We start from the raw sequence: 18,218 nt of genomic DNA on the forward strand, positions 1-18,218 counted from the left end.
ATCTCAGTGAATTAATGAGCTCACACTCTTGCCTGTGTGTATTTCTGATAAAAGCTTTTTTTTTTCAAAAACCAGTCACCGCAGGGACTTAGGGAGCCTGTTGCTAGAATGGCATCAGACACGACATGATTTAAAAAAAAAAAAACATGCATGGTTATAATCACAATTTTTACAATATGCATTTGAGCACACGTTTAAACTTAACCATATTTAATCTCAGCCCAGCAAAAAAAAAAAAAAAGGTTACTGTCTGCACCCTCTGTAATTAGGCACAAAACAGCAGTTGTTTTAATCTATTTGAGGTTATTTCATTCCGAATCTCCCCTTTAATCACTTTCAAACTTTGTTATATTAAAAAGACTTTTCACCCAAAAATAAAAGTTTTACTCACCTATATATGATAATTTACTTACATACCTATATAGGCAGGCGTCACATGCTTTGCATTTCTCTTTCGTCTCACTGAGGGTGATGCTATGGAATAGTCTGGGCAAGCTCTGGTAGATTTGCACAAGCTGGGGATAAATACTGCCAAGATATATTAATGTTGCTAGAATGGCAATGGCTATCTATCTATCTATCTATCTATCTATCTATCTATCTATCTATCTATCTATCTATCTATCTATCTATCTATCTATCTATCTATCTATCTATCTATCTATCTATCTATCTATCTATCTATCTATCTATCTATCTATCTAAATGTATATGTGTGTGTGTGCAAACTGTATATAGTAATAGGACAGTATAATGCGAACAGTTATTTAGCTTACTCAGAGTCTGTCAACCGTTTATCCTGTCACACACTGGCACAACAGATTGTCTCTAAACAGATGATGGTGTATCTATCAGTAACGGCCAACAAACCAACCAGTGTTCTTGTGGCAGATTAATATATCTTGGCAGTATTTACCCCCAGCTTGTGCAAATCTACCAGAGCTTGCCCAGACTATTCCATAGCATCACCCTCAGTGAGACGAAAGAGAAATGCAAAGCATGTGACGCCTGCCTCAACCAACGCTCTACATTAGTATTCCCCATCTTGGAATGGCTGGAGTGCCCCAGGGTTGATGCATCTATTCATTTCAGTGTGGATGGCCCCTTTAAAGTGGTCAAAGGGAATAAGAGAACTGTAATAAACACCATTATATTTATACAGTGCAGTGCTGCTTTTATTGCTCTATTCCTATTAGCCATTAATTGCCAGGTTGCCTTGGTAACACACTTGGCACAGGGAACTAATGTAAAATTTATGTCAAGCGAGTGTGGCATTTCCTCCGCTCGCTCTCTGTTAGCATAGGTGCACTCAGCTCAGGGATCAGGGGTGCCATGGTATGAAAATAGATCTATTGAGTAAGCTGTGCCAAAATGCACTGTTATTGTTATTAAAAGGTAATTTATAGTTCTATCCACACCACAGTTTACTTGCAGTTAAGCATTACTTAAATCTGTTGAAAAAAAAAGTTTAACTCTATGGCAAATTGATTGATTATGGATTCATAGAAATGTATTACTTTACCCCATTATTTTTGGATGTACCTAAAAGTTTTCTATATATGTTTTTACAGACTTCAGGTGTTTTTTGTTTTGTTTTTAAATCAGTAACATGTACTTATGTCCCATTTCTTTTATAGTGGTTATTTGTAACAATAAACACACAACCAGGCCCAGACTGCAGTGTTATTTTCCCTTTATATTCCCTTTTTATATATATTAAAAAAATGATTGTCGATATTGGATATTCAATGGCTCATTTCCTCTGTTTTTACATTTAGATTACATTTGTCATCCCTTAAAGTTAAAATCCTTATCAAATTTCAAATTGAATATCCATTTTTCATACTTATAATGTGCTTATTAATAAGTTATTGTCTTATTGTTATTGGCCACAATTTTAATATCCATGCATTCCTTGTTTTGTTTTGTGTATGTACCTACTTAACCATACTTTGAGGACACATTTGTACCCAGAAGTGATCTGACAAAACCTCCTTTTGAGGATGTTCTCGTTTGTAAAAATGGCATAAAAATAAAGTATATAAAGGTGTTTTTTAAATATTAAATATATATAAAGAGTTTATTGTTATGGTGAGGTTATATTATATTATTTATAACTAGCTGTATGTAAAAACAATGAAAGTCTATGGAATATCCCTATTTAGATAGCAAAGTAAACGAATTGTAAGTGCAGTGATTGGCCATCTGCAGAGTTTTGTAACTAGGCAAATAATTGTCAGAGATGATATATGTGCATATTTGCAGGAAGTCATTTGCAAAGCACTGCGGTTTTCATAATGAAGGTAAAAGGAATGTCACCACATTTAAATAATTGTACCAGCCTTTTTTTTTTCTTTCTTTTTTTTCCTTACATTTCTTAATCAGCTCATCTGCTCTAACAGGACAGAAAGTCTTGTAACATTCAGAGAGGTCAATTAGTGGTCTTCATATCCTACTGTAGCCCTCATTAGTCCCACACAATTTCAGACAGAGGGAGATTGAGGCAAGAATAGCTCAGGCTTCACAGTGAAATCCTGCAGAGTTGAAGATCCAACAAATGTGGTATCATCAACACAGCCCCCTTAAGATGAGCAATGCTGTTTATATAAAGCAAAGCAATAACCAAATCTATTTGTTTTTAATTTATGTGAATGCTGTTTTATGGGGCTGTAATATTTACATCAAATATTTACATCAAAGTTTTGGGCTTTTTTAGCTCTGAACAAACAACATATTTATATTCTGGAGTTATGAATCTCATTGAGGTGGCACTTAAGTGTTTGAAAGATTGAATATGCATAGTCATAAATTTGCACTGGCATTTATTAAACAAGTCTGCTCTTCTTTTGTTAGCTTTATAAGATTAGTGGGAATTGCTCTTGTCCAGACCTGCCGGTTTCTAGTCATTTGTCCCTGTAGGGATCCACACGTCATTCTTAAGATTTTCCTTTCCACTGCCAAATCAGATGACTCACAAAACTGTCCCATTCGTTTTGCCATTGTTTGGTCCATTAACCTCTGTCTTAGTCCTTTGTTGTGTCTTTGACACTATTGAATTGCTTCTAGGGACTATCATACATCATTTCTCTTTTATCACTTTCTCTTCTGAAAAAGCGGTTTTGATCTCAAAAAGCTTCACCATTTAATAATGAATCCTTTAATGATGGCACCTTTAACTGGCAACTGTGTGAGATGCTGTGATTTAAGCAGATTGGACGGTCTGTGAATTAACGCCCTCAGACCGAGACTCAAACCTGTTGAGTTACTGAGACTCTAAGAGCAGAGAGACAGTCTTCACTAATTGCATTGCAACCTTACAGTTTATTTAGTTATAAAATGTAATGTTTTTTTCTTTAGTCCACGTCTGTGAGGTGAAAGGTGCTAGGTGAGTCTTTAATTGGCTGCTAAAGGCTGAAAATCTCTTTCCTTAGCTTGACAGAATGCTACTCCACGTTTCAGGGCATCTATGTGTGTCGTCTGAGATTTAGTATCCTGTCTGAGCTGAGACAGAAATTAAATGGATTTCAGTTATAGGGAAAGACTGTTGCTCTTTTTACAGGAGCATTCAGAAGATCAAGACAAAAAGTACTGAGAGACATAAAGAGTCTATTTTTCTTTTAAGAGTAAAGTCCTACAAAGTTTTCTTATGTTTTTTTTTTCCAGTGGCGTATCAACCAGCAGCCTTTAATTATGTGAAAATGTCAAGCCTGCTGATTAACTCATACTAACTAGCATAGGGTAAATTTGGACCTGGCTCAAAAATAAAACCATTTGTGTAATTTAACATGAGAAGATTGTGATTGTGAAACAGCCTGGGACCTGAATATTAAGCACTGCATGGCAGGATCATATTTTATATTATTTTATTTCATTTCATATATATATAAAAAAAGGTGTTCATATAGACCAGGGCCCGTATTCATAAAGATTCTAAGAATCCTCTCAGAAAACTCTTAATTTAGCTTAAAAACTTTTACGTAGGAGTCTTAGCTTAAGAGCGATTCGGGACCGATCTGAGAGCAACTCTGAATAAGGAAAAGACAAAAACTTTTATCTTAGTGAGGAGGCGGGGTTGACCCCGTTGCTATGTATGACACAATCTTTTGAAGACTGTGATTGGTTGGTTGTCCAAAAAGGAAAAAAAGAGTGATTTTAAGTATAGGGTCTATTCTAAGCCTTCACTTTGAAATTAAATGCGTAATTTTTCCTATTTGACTGTTCTCTCACACACACACACACACACACACATTATATATCCTTTTTTTTATTTACCATGCTGTTAATTTCCTATAAGGTATTTGATTGGCTTATAATGATAAAAATTGTTCCACTCTTTCCAGTTGCACTGATTGCTGGCATGTCTATTTAAGTGGTGGTTTGAATGTTGGTTTTAATGTATCAAACATGGAATCAAAACCAAGAAGGGTGAGAAAGCCCAACTGGACAGAGGAACAGTGTTTACTGTTAGCCCAGTTAGTGGATGAACACAAGGCCATTCTTAAAGGAAAATTCGGGCCTTATATTAATATCTAATCTATAGCGTCTTATTAACTCACTGTCATCCATTGTCTGCAACACATTTCTTCTCCCTCTTCGTCTTTCTGCCATTTTCTCCTCTGCTAAAGAAACTCTTAAGCCTCTTAAAAGTCCTCGTCCGTGCTCCTAACAATTTTGACCTTAAGACCTCTTTTAAGGGTTAAGATGCTTCCTGAATTACTTTTTTCTTTACTAGGATTTTTTCTTTAATTTTAAGAGTAAACGCCCACATTTCTTAGAATTTTCTTAGAATTTTGTCACTAGGAGCTACTCTTTGAATTAAGATTCTTTATGAATATGGGCCCAGATGTTTTGTAGTTATGGAGCTTTAGGCAGAGTTTCAGTTTAAAGGTTTATGCAGTACAATTTGCACACTTGATAATAAAATATTGCAGTTATTGTATTTTTTTTTAAATCCCTTCAAAACAAATCTTTATGTAGTGCATGAAGACAAGAAGGAAAGATAAAGTAAGATATGAAAATAAAGTAAATAGAATTAGGGAAAGGAAACGAAACAAAAGAAGGCAAAATTAAACAAGGAAATAAAATAAGATAAATTAAAGGAAAGGAAGGAAATGAAAGGATTGATACAGGTAAATAAAGGGAATAAAATAAAATGACTGGAATGGAAAGAGAAGTCTGGAAACTAAACTCTAAACTTTTAAATGATGCTATAGAAGTTAAACATTGCATTCTGTTGCTATATTGACAGATGTCATGTGTGTGTGTGTTCTGGGGTAATTTTTGGTCCCCAGCATGAGGAAAACAGCTTATAAATCTTAATAAATTGTTTGTTTGTTTTTTTTATGTAAAATGCAGAAAGTTTTCTGTGATGGTTAATTGCAGGTGTGAGTTTGTACAGTATAAAAATCAAGTCAATGGAAAGTCCCCATAATACATGGAATCCCATTCTGTGTGTGTGTGTGTGTGTGTGCACGTCTGATTTGTGTAACTCTGTACAGGTTTGCCTACACTTGTGAGGTAAAATAAATCAATTTTAGATTTTGAACGATTAAAATTTCCCAATGATCTCAAGATACAAAATACTGTACAACGCGACATGCATTCACATGTTTAACAACGCAGCATTAGGGTTATGCTTACGTGACATTGCAGTTCTTCGCCATCATGAAAGTTTATTGTTTGCATGTGTTTTAAAGCCTTGCCAGTCCTCTTCTGAGACCCGAAGTGCGCGCACCCAAAAAGCCTGCCACACCACTGGTACTGAACTAATTTCTCTTTCACGTCTTATTGCGCTTAAACTGTCAAATACACACAAGGTTTACATAAACACAGTCGTTAATATCTTAAGTGAATGTAAACAGTTTGGATGCGTGTCAGTATATTATGATACGCATGTGTATCATCTGTGCAAAGGTCTTAAAGTGTTGCTTTAACACTGTAAAACTAATTTTTACATCCAGGAGCAATGCAATAGTGGCCTCCCTTTTATTTTCTGATGTCGTTTCTTTCCTGTTTCTATCTTTCACTGTGTCTATCTTTATTTCACTATCTGTCCTCTCATGTCTGTCTCTCTACTGCTGTATCTGTTTAACTTAGGCAAGACAACAACCCTGTGATGTCAAAGGTTGTAGTACTGCGCCCTTGCTACAAAAGCTATAACAAAACATCTTTTACTATTGAGTGGTTACATTTTATCACGTTTGTTATATAATTTTTGATTATAGTGGAAATCCATTTATTAAATGTTACCTTGACTAACTGCTTAAATTCCACTTTAATGTTAATCAAACAGCAAAATACAAAGAGAAAATCACTCACTGTTCTTGTCTGAATTAGTAGCTTTATTAAGAATCAGTGTAGCCTATATTTAATTCATACAGTGAAGTCTATAGTGTTTTATTTGTATTCAATTTCTTACTTAAATGCTACTGTTAAATATACCTACTGTAGCTGGAAAAATTAAAGCACTATTTATTTCATTTGTACCTTATATTGCATTTGTCCTATTTTTTGTCATTTGCATGTTAGTTCTTATTTTTTAAAGCAAAGATAAAATAATTACATAAAATAAATGTTGGTGGTATAGCCCACCTCTACTTTGGCCTGAATGTTCTGTCATTCTTTTTTCTTTTGTTACCTTGTAAGGCTATTTTTTTTTTTTTTTTTAAAAAGAGATATTTAAAATAGTCTTAAAAACCAACATGAAAAAGAATCATAGATTGTGATCCTGCCTGAAAAAAATCATATGGTATGATATTTTTGCCATATCACCCACCCCTATCCTCACTATTCAAAAAAGTCCTCACTAATTTTGTGAAACCTATTAAACACAGACTTATAAATCAGCCAAATTATATTTCTATTTAAATCTAATGTTTTTTTGCACAGGATTTTCTGAGAGGTTCATGGGTAGAGTGAGGTTAGTGTAGGTGATAAAAAATAGGCATTGTGATGGGGTAAATAAAGCCAAAGCATTTGTTCCAGGTACAGCATCATTAATATGTAATGATTTGTTTCCCTCCTGACTTTGCAAAGAAACTCTGGTGTTATTGGATTTAATACACACATCCAAACACACCCTAAATATATACGCTTTTTAATTTCAAGCTTGAGTCCCTTTTACGGCCCACATTAAGCACCGTGAACACAGTCAGTGTATTAATGATGTGACTGGTTTTGCCTGACGTGTAGAGGCTGGTTTTTGATGGCGGCTCACTGGGCCCTATGGGTTTGATGGCTCCAGATGGGGCAGTGAGCAGGGATAGATCAGCCAGTGGAGGTCTTCCTGAGAGAGGGAGGAGACCCAGTAGGAGACTCATCCCATCCCCTGACTCCTCCATAGCCCCACAGAGCTGCTATTATCCTTTTGCCTCCAGGACCAGGCTGAGCATCACAGGCTTAGAAGAGAACCACTGACAGCGCTGTATGGTATAGAGAGACACATGCACACATATGCACATCTCAAATATTCAAATATTCATACCAGGTGCACGGTCACGTAGTCCAGAACAAAATAAGCATGCTAATACAAAACACGCTCTTGTTATACCTGTCAAATTAAATGCCTCTGCATGCACATACGCACAAATAATTGCTTTTATTCCCAGTAGTATACACAATTAGAGTGGAGCATATGTCTTTGGATTTACATAAAGAGCATCCACTGTAGTGTTAGCAGCATTTTAACATGGAATGAAATGCGATTTTAATGAATTCATACTTTTCAGAACAATTTCACAGTGGGCAATACAATGTCATTTGCTGACTGGCAGGTGGGAATTGGTTTCATATTCACACTCGTCAGTTCGCAAATCAGATCTGGCACAGATGCAGCGGAAGAAAATAGCTTGAGCCTGCAATGCTTCTCAGCTTCCCACTGCTTCTTAACTCGTCTATTTTTTTTTTAATTTAATACTTAAGACTAGCTACGGTGATTCTGTAGTTCCTCAGATGCAATCTGATCTCGAAAATCATTATTTTGGATGGACGTTTGAAAATGAACATGGTTACATGATCAGAGTTGGTGCTGGTGAACGTTTCCTTTGTGAATTCTACTAATTGATGCTTCCTGAACTTGAATCAGATAAAGCTGCCACATGCTGGCAGATTTCTTTTTTGCAATTCACTGTAAATTGCCTTTCAGAGGCTTAAATGTAAATTTCAGTCATTTACATGCAAGCCATTTAGCAGGCGCTTTTATGCAGAGTGACTTACTAAACATGCTTAAAACATCTCAAGATTGCAAACTGAAAAACCTCTGCATCTGTTGTTTTTGTCACAATTACATTCTGTTTGATATTTTATACTGTTTTAAGTCCTGGCTGTCTATGTCCATGTATTTGCACATTTTTCATTTGCAAATGGCTGGTCAAAATCTTATTCCCAATAGACTAGAGTGAATGTTTAGTGTGAGTGTTTAACATGTGATATCTTAGTGCTAATGGCAAGAAAGCATGCTTCCCTGGGCATCCACTACAGCATATCTAAACAGCATGGCCAAGAGATTCTGCCGTTCTGACTTCCCTTACAGTTTTTGTGCTTGATTTAAAACGTTTTTTTTTTTTAATATGCATTTGAGGAGTCTGCTTTACAGAGAGACATTTCTGACACATTATCACCTCTGTAACGGAACTGGGAACAGGAGAGTTTCTCAAAATACTTGGTCCCTCTAGTGGTTAGGTCTGGAAATGTAGGCTATTAGTTCTAAACACACAGTATTGCATACTTTAAATTACTGCATTTTTAGTCCACATTTTCCTAATAAAATGCAATTTTTATAATTATGGTGACATTTTTGTATGTTATTAAGAATTAATGTACTGTAAATTTGAGTAAGTGATTAAGTTAAGTTATTAAGTGAAGCACACTGCATGTCCTTGCATTGTGTGGTAGTGGAAAAATGTAAAGTAAAAATTAAAATGATGATAGAGATGCATAGCATTGTCTGAGAAGTGAGAAATTCTTTAAGGCTTTGAAAGCACTGTAGATCTCAGTGCATGCTGATGATTTATACAAGGTAACATCTCTTTAGACCTGGGGTACAGCCTGTTCAGCAGAAGGTGTATTCGAAAGTGACTTATTTCCTCATTGTGATGCTTCTGCCTCAGACTTGTAGACTGCAGAGGTGAAGGATCGTTGACTTGCATCAGTGGGTTTAGGTGAAGGCTTGCAGATGCAGTGGCTGTTCTTTTATAAGAGTGTCAGGGCAGGTGCTTGAATTTAACAGGCAGCAACCAGTGAAGCAAGGCACAGATGGTGTGAAGTGGCCTTTTTAGGTTGACTGAAGATCAGGTGCCACATTCTAGATCATCTGTAGTTTAATTGTGCATGGAGGAAAGTTAACCAAGGTCAAGCCCACCTGTAATGACATGCTGTGCTGAATCCATGGGCTTGCTGGGATGACCTCAGTAAGTAACTCAATAAGAAGTGTTTGGTAATTCACTTTCAAAGATGTAGCAGAATGAGAAACAGGTTTATACACATTTCGGACTTGAATTTGAATGAGTTTGAATTTGAATGGAATTGGCCACACCACAAAGAAAACCAATTCTTCAATTTTGAATGAGTCTGTGGAAAGAATGGATGATCTGGAAGCAAGTTTGATCAGCCACAGGTTGTTACTGACAGACAGCAGGTCAGTCTCCATGAAGTGGCACACTTGAAGCTTGATTGGCTTCCAACAGGTTGTTCTGTGAAAGACCAGATTCAAGTATGCTGCCAAGAACATGACAAGAACGTATGATCTGTAGTTTTCCACTATCTTTTCAGCAGTGAGGTCATTCACGACTTCTTAAATAACAGGAAGGTGTCTGTAACAAGTGATGCATTGATGATTTGTTTGAGTGCAGACAAGGCTGTGAATGTTCGAGAAAGGAGAAAGATGGAGGGATGACCAGTAGTTGATGGCAGCGGATGGAGTTCAGAGGGCAGGTGGTAGATCGGTTGGAAACTTCAGCCTCAGAGAATGGTGTGGCTGCTGATGGCTAGCACCTTTTTTACTGTAAAAAGTGACAGTCTTCCGCAGTGAGAAAAGTGTTGTGCGGAGGTGGAAGAAGAGAGAGGAGAACGACACGAGCAGTTTGCAGGCGTATGAACTGATGATCATGGTGTGTTGGTATAAGTGGCTTCTGACACTTCTATTAAGATGAAAAAAGGCCCTTCTGAAACTGCTTCTCTGGGGTCATGTGTTTTTTTGTTGTTGCTCCTGTCCTATTTGTTTTGACTTTCTGTCAGCTCTTTTAAGAGCTCAATTCTTTCTGCCACTTGCCCATTTCATCAGTTTGGTTCTGCTTTAACTCCACCCAGTCCAGTTTGCATAAATATTTACTGCAATTCTAGATTTTTTAGACAAAATTTTTTAGAGTGAGATTTAAGACTAATATTTAAAATAAATAGATTCAGCATTTATATTTAGCAATAATGTCTTTATTTCATAAAAAAAAAAGTTTAATCTTAAATGCAAAAAAGTGATTTTTTTTAGGGCTGCATGTGTAAGTATTCTTTGGTTATTTGTAGGACACAGTATTTTATAGCCAGAGCTCCACAATATGCCATTGTCTATTTGCACAAAATGTACTGTATGTGAAATGACTGCATTTGCTATAGATATAAACTAATTGTGCTTAAAATATACAATATTTGGGGTAATGCGCTGTGCAATGCTTTTTGCTTTGTTTCAGATGTGCTTATATACAGATGTTCAGATGATTCAGATGTTGCTAATAAACATGCTGTTCTGAATCTTTACTTTCATGTGAGGGAACTGTTTTTCAATCAGAAAAAATCACATTTGCATAATGAATTATACTAATGCTTTTAAGAAAAAATATTGATAAGTAACAGCCAGATCAATAAAATTATTTTCTATATATCTCAGCTCAGTTAAGAGGTGCATTGATTTGTTTTATGTGATGGCCATCTAGTGTTTGAACAGATGCATCACACATAAAACATTTTTTAGTGCTTGCAGTTATTTAAAATCTAGAAAAATGAGTAAGAATGAGCATATCAAAGAAGATATGAGGATGTTTAAATGAATGGGTCGTAGTGAAATGCCTGCAGGAGAAATATAATAAAATGTATAGAGTTCAGACAGGGAGGAAATAAGGAGAGCCTAAGAGTCGATAGAACTTTGTGTCAGTGAATGCAGTTGTTGTCACGATTAAAAAGTTATCATAAAACAAGCACACAGATTCTATCATAACACATTCCCACAAATTCTTCCATTACTGGGTTCAAAATTGCAACAAAAACTGTTCTGGTGCAAATTTAACCCATGTCTATAATTCAAACTGACATCAAGTAGCATTGAGCGTACCTACAAGGTTATATTCTTCCATGATTATTCACTTAAATGGGCCAATGTTACTATAAAGCCAAACAACATCAGTACTCATTTTACACAGTGTGGTGTTACATAAATAGGTACTGTGGACAGAAAAGCCTAAAGTTGTATAATACATCAGCAGGAATATCTTCAACCTTTGCTAAGTGGAGCCTTGACAATAGAACACACAAACAGCCTGCCAGATACAGTACCCTCAGTGAATTAGCCAAGTCACATTTAATCACCAGCGCTCTTTAAAACTAAAGAAAGCAAATGGCTCATCATCGTGAAGACCAAGAACGTTTGATTTTCACTGCCCACACCCGCATAGCATCCATCACAATAAACAAAATCTCTGTTGCACTAACAAGCATTCTTTTTGCTTAATTAGTGCTTCTGGTGGGTACATAAGAGATACAAATGCAATGTTGCTCTAATGTGTTCTATGCATGTTAAACAAGTGGCGAAATGTGATTTAGAAAGACAGAGACCATACAAAATAAGTTGCTTATAGAAAATGTCTTTGACATTGAAACAGCAAGGGTGCATAGTCATAAAGTGTGTTTGCGGAGATTAAAGGATGATATAGTGTGCTAGGAAGTGACTGTTTCAAATTGGCAGGGCTTGCCATGCTCCTTGCAACTGGAGCTCATTAAAGAGTAAGTTCTCACTCCATCATCCCTTCTGAATAATGAAAAGGGTGCTTTGCTATAGTCTTTACAGGTTTCACCACAAAAGCAGCACCCTAGGGCCCTATTAATTGTTTAGTAAATCTTTATCATTCGAACATGAGCAGTTATGGTAGCTTTGGGTGTAATAAGAAGTGTTTGTTAAAGTTGGTTTTCTATTATTTCAGACTTTGTGAAAATCCATTTGTTGGTTTATGTATTTGTTTTGGTTAAAATAGTGTAAAATTGTTATTTAGTGCAATTTTACAGTGCTTGGAGTAGGTTTCAATGAATGTGTAGGTATGGCCATGCTGATGATGAGTGAAAGAGAGAGACAGAATCCTAAAGCGTCACATTCTCTGTCCTCTTTCAGGAGAGGCTTTTTTTACAGCACAACTGGTGAAAAGATATTTGTTTTTTTGGGGTATTTTCTTCAAATTTTTGTATTGTGGTATTTTATTCATTTTAGAAGTACATCTTTAGCATATGTTATTAATTCCCTAAGCATTTATTCAGCCATCAAGCAATATTTTATACTTAATCACTGCTGATAATGGGATCTGCCCTGAAACTGGCAGATGAATCAATTCTTGTGGGTGTATGTCTGAGGATATTCAACACCTTACATGTACTCACACGTTCAAATATATTGGCATGCATACACATAAACTGATTAAAATACACAAACATACTGTGGAACATATTTTCCATACCATTGTTTTGCAGCGAGAAGGTAGTGACTTGTAAACTAGCAGTATGTGATTGCTTTTGTGTGTAGGTCAAGAAGTAGGCTAATTAGATTCTGTTGTGAACTTCTTGTTTGTGTGTGTGTGTGTGTGTGTGTGTGTGTATAATGAAGACCTGGTCCTGATTGTGTGATGCATGCTGAAGTTAAAATAAATGCTGCTGGTTAAGTGGTTGACTTTTACCCTCAGCTACACTCATTTATCACCATTCTGATTCAGGAGTTCAGGAGTTTGGCATGTGGAATAGTTTGTCTGGTCACATCCATAAATGTCATCAACTGTTTTCATATATATATATATATATATATTTATTTATTTATTTATTTATTTTTTCAGTATATACAGAAGCGATTAATTTGATCCTAAATCACAGCTGCACTATGATTATTCTGTTTAAGGATTGACAAAAAAAGGATTTTTTATTGAACCTGTTATGCAGTACCTTTTTTATATGAATATGCTTATGGTGTGTCTTTGTTAAGATGGCAATTAGTAAGGAAATTTAATAAAATGAACATTTTAAATTTAAACTTTTATTAATTATAGGCAGCTTATTGATACAATCAACAGGATGGAACCTAATAGGATGGATATAAAGACATTGATCAGGAAGGTGAATTTAGAAATTCAAATTTTTGTATTTATAGAAGCTTTTAGTGTATTGAAGATTCTGGCAAAAAAGAATATCAAAATAGTGAAATTAATACATTTTATTTAATAAATGAACATTTATAAAATCACCCCATTGTTCACTTATAACATTGATTTCCATTTTCAATACTTTTTCTATTAAGACATACGTTGGGACATAAAAATGTACTGCATACTAGAACAACCATACACATGGCATATGTTTATTGCTGTCACATAATATATGATAAGTAGTGTCTTCATGCTCTCTCTGTTAAAATCTGACTCACTAATATCTGTATCCTGGGAGCTTCTCGCTCAAGTTGTCAGATCTGATTGGAGTACAATCCTCTTTCCACATACCTGCACATTAAACCCAATCTCTCACTGACACTGGTAAACGGAGGTTGCTATGGATACACACCTTGCCTTGAAGAGTTGCATAATCTTCTCACCGTCTCAGGATACCTTGAGTGACAGGAGAACCCCGCATCCAAGGGGGAAGCAGGAAGAGGAGGAGCTTCCCACTCGGTGCAGTACTTAGTATTCCATCCATGTCTCTGTGACATCTCTCACATCTGCATGGCCAGGTGATGCCTGTGAAGAGTGGGGATTGATTGCTGAGATTCATTATTACTATCTGCTCCGCAGGGATGCCAACCTAGTGACTGCAGTGCAATGGCCAACTCTTCTACTGCATTCTCTCCATTTCTACTGCACCATTTATTTGTTTAAACACTTCTCCCTAAGGGAGATTTTTTTTCCCTGACACGTTTTCAGAGACAAGGGCATATAAGACCGTATTATAAACACTGGATTATTAAACCCATCCAATGGAAGGGAGCAGTTCAATCCAGTGTTGCGCTCTCTCTCTCTCTCTCTCTCTCCCCCCCCTCTACTCCATTATCCTTTCGATGGTCAATGCGTCATGTTTGGAAAGGATGGAGTGTGCAAGGATGGAGGAGTAGGAGGGGGCTACAGAGGAAGAGAAAAGAGAGGGAATAGAGGAGAACAGGTCAGAGGAGTACAAATAGAAGACATTGGAAGGGAATCAGGGAAATCTTTCCTCTCAGTTTTTCATTTGTGACCCAAAAGACCTAAAACAAGAGAAAGATGTAGTGGTAAAATGCAAAGATCAAAATGTATAATTTTTCCCATCTGCTTTCCATTATTCCTCATCAATTCCAGTGCTTTGCCTTCGCAGCAACTCTCAACCTCATTCTACAGCATGATTTCCTGAATCTTTTGTTTTTCCTTCTCTTTGTCAGTACGTACTATCATTCATGTTGCTTCCATCCATCTCTTTTCTTTCCTCCTCTCTCTCTCTCTCTCTCTCTCTCTCTCTCTCTCTCTCTCTCTCTCTCTCTCTCTCTCTCTCTCTCTCTCTCTCTCTCTCTCTCTCTCTCTCTCTCTCTCTCTCTCTCTCTCTCTCTCTCTCTCTCTCTCGCGCTCTCTCTCTCTCTCTCCGGGTTCTTCAAGACAGTGCCGCTCTGCTGCTCTACATCACAGCTACTGTTTCCCACTCTTCTCTCCTCCACTTAGCTTCGCTCCTCTTCTCTTTGCTTCTCTCCACTCATTCAGACCGCATGCTCCCCGTCATCTCTGGCACTGTTGGGTCTGCGTGGCCAGTGGAAGTGGACCCGGACACCCTGTATGGTCTGAAGGTGTTTTCCCGTTCCTGTGGATCTGTGGGGAGGGGAGGGAGGGCAGGGAGGGGGTGCAGGTGAAGGGCTCTGTGTCGCGGGAAACAGGTTGCGCGGCTTTGCGGCAGGAGCTGAGGAGGGTCATGCTTAATGAGTTAAGAGGATTTCGGACAGAGACCACTCGTGCATCGCAGCCCCAATGTGGGGCCCTTTTCCGGATGGCGGGAACGTCCGGCCAGGAGCGACGAACCAGCTGGATGCTCCTCGGCCACTCAACTGGACCATACGGAAACTGTGTCATGCAGCCTTCCTTCCGTCTGTGCGCCTGCTTAAGGTACCCGTGGGATGGGTAGATGGGGGGAGGAAAGAGACGATGAGGTCTTTTTAAGAGAAAAATGCATAGGAAATATTTATTTTGTCTTGTACTAATTGAATTAGTTGTTGAAAAGACTGAAATAGTGAACAAAAAGACTTGAAAGCTCTTTTTTAAGCAGATTTTGAGTTTATCTGATACATTGTCCCTCTTGAAATGAGTTCTGTGACCTATGGGATTGATTCTCTAAAGCATTTTCGTCTTCTCAGAAATTCACTGCTTCATAGAGCTTTTTCTTGCAGTGCGCTGAACCAACTAACTTCTCCGTCTTTTTTGATAACGACAGGTACTCTGCTCATGTGGAAGTATACTGTCAGTTCGAACTGTTGAGGTCTAGCAGCTAAAATAAAAATTACATCACGTGGTGTGCAATAAGTGCTGTCGGCCTCTCGAGTGTAATGCTTTATTGCTTGCCCACAAATCACTTACAACTTGCACATGCCTTGCATTACCAGCATAGCGTTTCACATGAATCAAAAACGTATCAATTGTTTGCATGATAAAGATTACCTTTGCTGTGATATTTTGCTCAGAGATGTTAGATAATAGGTAGCCTAATAAAGCTTTCCTGCACACTTGGGACCATGGTAGTTGCTTTATGAGAGGGAAAGCTCCTAAGAGATCTCTGCTGGTAGTATAGTAATGTACCCAGTATGTAATGTAATTTCTTTTTTGTATTATTGTCAGTGATGTTATATACCTAATTTCTGCTCGTATTATAGCAATAGTACAGTATAGATGGGTCACAGACAGTGCTTTCTTATGTTTAGCGTTCTCAGGGGTGAAATCATCCCTCGGTCATGACTCACAGAGTAATGAGTGGATCATTATGTTCTTGATTCAGTTTTTCAGCTCTAAAGGTGTAGTATTAGAGAGAACTGTGCTTTTCGTCTTGGCTGTGAAACACAGAGGACTGGTCCTATTCAGGGTTCCAGACAAAATAAATGATTACGGTGTCAGTAGCCGGGTTTCCATTACAGATCTGCACAAAACTTTTGCGATATTTGCTAAATGTCGATTAAAAATTATTGCAAATTGACTGCGTTTCCATTTACCGATGTTATGCGACTAAAATTTCATTTTTTCTTCTCGCGATAAGTCATTCCACAAATCATGGCAACAGATGTCAGTAGGTTTAAGTATATTGCAGCCACTGCAATCGAAGGAGATGTAGGCAATCCAAGCATTAATGACCAAGCAAAGCCCCTTATACTTGGGAGCGGCCACGTACTGTATGAGGTGTTTCTGGGTGTTTCTCCCTTCTATCTGCTTCGAGGTCTTGATAAATTGTGGCATTTCTTTGTTGTTTAGAATCCAGTATTCCCGTAATTCTTCTGTCTTTTATGAGTTTAATAAAAAAACTCTGTCTTGTCTTCTGTCCAGTCATACCACGCCATCTTTAAAGAATGATCGACTTTTACATACGCCATGCAGGTGACCTATAAATGCGAAATAACTTTTCATTGCATTTTTGCGAAAAATTCCTTTTTCGAATTGCCTGAAAAACCACCTCATGCGAGCGTAAAAACTTTTCTGCGAGTTTTTGCGAAATTGACATGTTTCCATTTTTAATTTCAGTTTGCGCAATTTGAAGGGTTATGGAAACGCAGCTATTGACTCCTAAAATGAAAAAAAATTAAAATAGGAGCCAAATGACCTTTAGTTGACATATTACTCATTTGCTTGAAAAATATGGTTAAAAATGGCTTCAGTTCACTAAGCGAGTTTCTAACTTACACCCTGCATGTGCACCTGCATTTTAATATGTAGACTGTGATGATTTACTGTAGGCTAAGTTGTATAAACAACTAGGGTGTTTTCTATAAGAATTTCATGAAGTTGTTCCAATTTGATGTTGTCACTCTAATCAATAGTCTTGATTGTTTTTGTGTAATAAATAAAGTAAACTGTTAAGATGGTTTAGGTTCCAGCATGTCACTCAAAGGCCTAGTCCGTTCAGCCTTACAATTGGACCTCATATGTTAGACAATAAAAAAATTTGTAAAGTATGAATGTTTTAAGAAAGCCATTATTAATTAATTACAATAACTAAACTCGTGAATGTTTATCTTTAATTACACAACATGAACAACCAATCAGTAAATGGATTCTCACAAACCTTAAATAAATAAATAGAAGAATAGCAAAGTAAAGTAGTAAACAGTAGTAAAGAGTCCACACATTTTTATGATTACGATAATAAATTAAAATAAAATAACAACTGTTTTTGTATAGCTAAAATAACTGGAAGCGGATAACACCAGATACCTCACACATTTGAGTTACAAATGGCCAACTTCACAGGTTTTCATGTAAACAAAAAGAGTCACGATTCTAAATGATACACTGTTTAAGTTAGTCTGAATCAAACCGCTAACATGTTCGATGCTGTCTCGATGCTGAGTCTTTTTGAGTGATTCATTAAAAAGAACCCACTCAAAAGAACCGAAGTGTACGGCATCCGAATGTCGCAAACAGAATACCATTGCTAAACTGTTTGGAATTTATTTCTACTCCTGAGCGAAGAACGAGGGAAAGATTTGCCATGAGTAAACCTGTCATTTGTTCACGGATCAGACATAACAGCCTGTCCTGTGCTATGTGAGACAAATGCATATGAACAAGTACAAAGCTTTCCATATACCACATTAACTAGAAATTAAAATATTGTCACATGTTTTATTTGTTTTGTCGCCATTGGGAATATTTTCGTTGTGTTTTAAAGCCTTGATAGTCATGCAAGTATATAGTGTATAGTAAACATCGACTCTTTGCTTGTGAATTTGAATTGTAAAAGTATGAGATGTGGTTGTACTTTGCATAATACATTCT

At 36.9% G+C, this 18,218-nt stretch overlaps 1 protein-coding gene across 7 annotated transcripts in view; it reads left to right on the forward strand.

The window, feature by feature from the left end:
- Positions 1-18,218, forward strand: part of trpm3 (transient receptor potential cation channel, subfamily M, member 3) — a 137,507-nt gene that overhangs the window by 4,773 nt on the left and 114,516 nt on the right. For 3 of the 7 annotated variants that reach the window (XM_084115391.1, XM_084115388.1, XM_084115389.1), the window contains exon 1: positions 15,108-15,347. The exons of the other annotated variants lie outside the window; for them this stretch is intronic. In XM_084115391.1, the coding sequence (XP_083971517.1) occupies positions 15,213-15,347 (135 nt within the window). In that variant the 5' untranslated portion in view covers positions 15,108-15,212. Of the gene's footprint in view, positions 1-15,107; positions 15,348-18,218 lie in introns of those variants that run through there. 7 annotated transcript variants of the gene reach the window in all.

The sequence above is a fragment of the Abramis brama genome, assembly GCF_963993115.1.
Source record: "Abramis brama genome assembly, chromosome: 5".
Lineage (NCBI taxonomy): Eukaryota > Metazoa > Chordata > Actinopteri > Cypriniformes > Leuciscidae > Abramis > Abramis brama.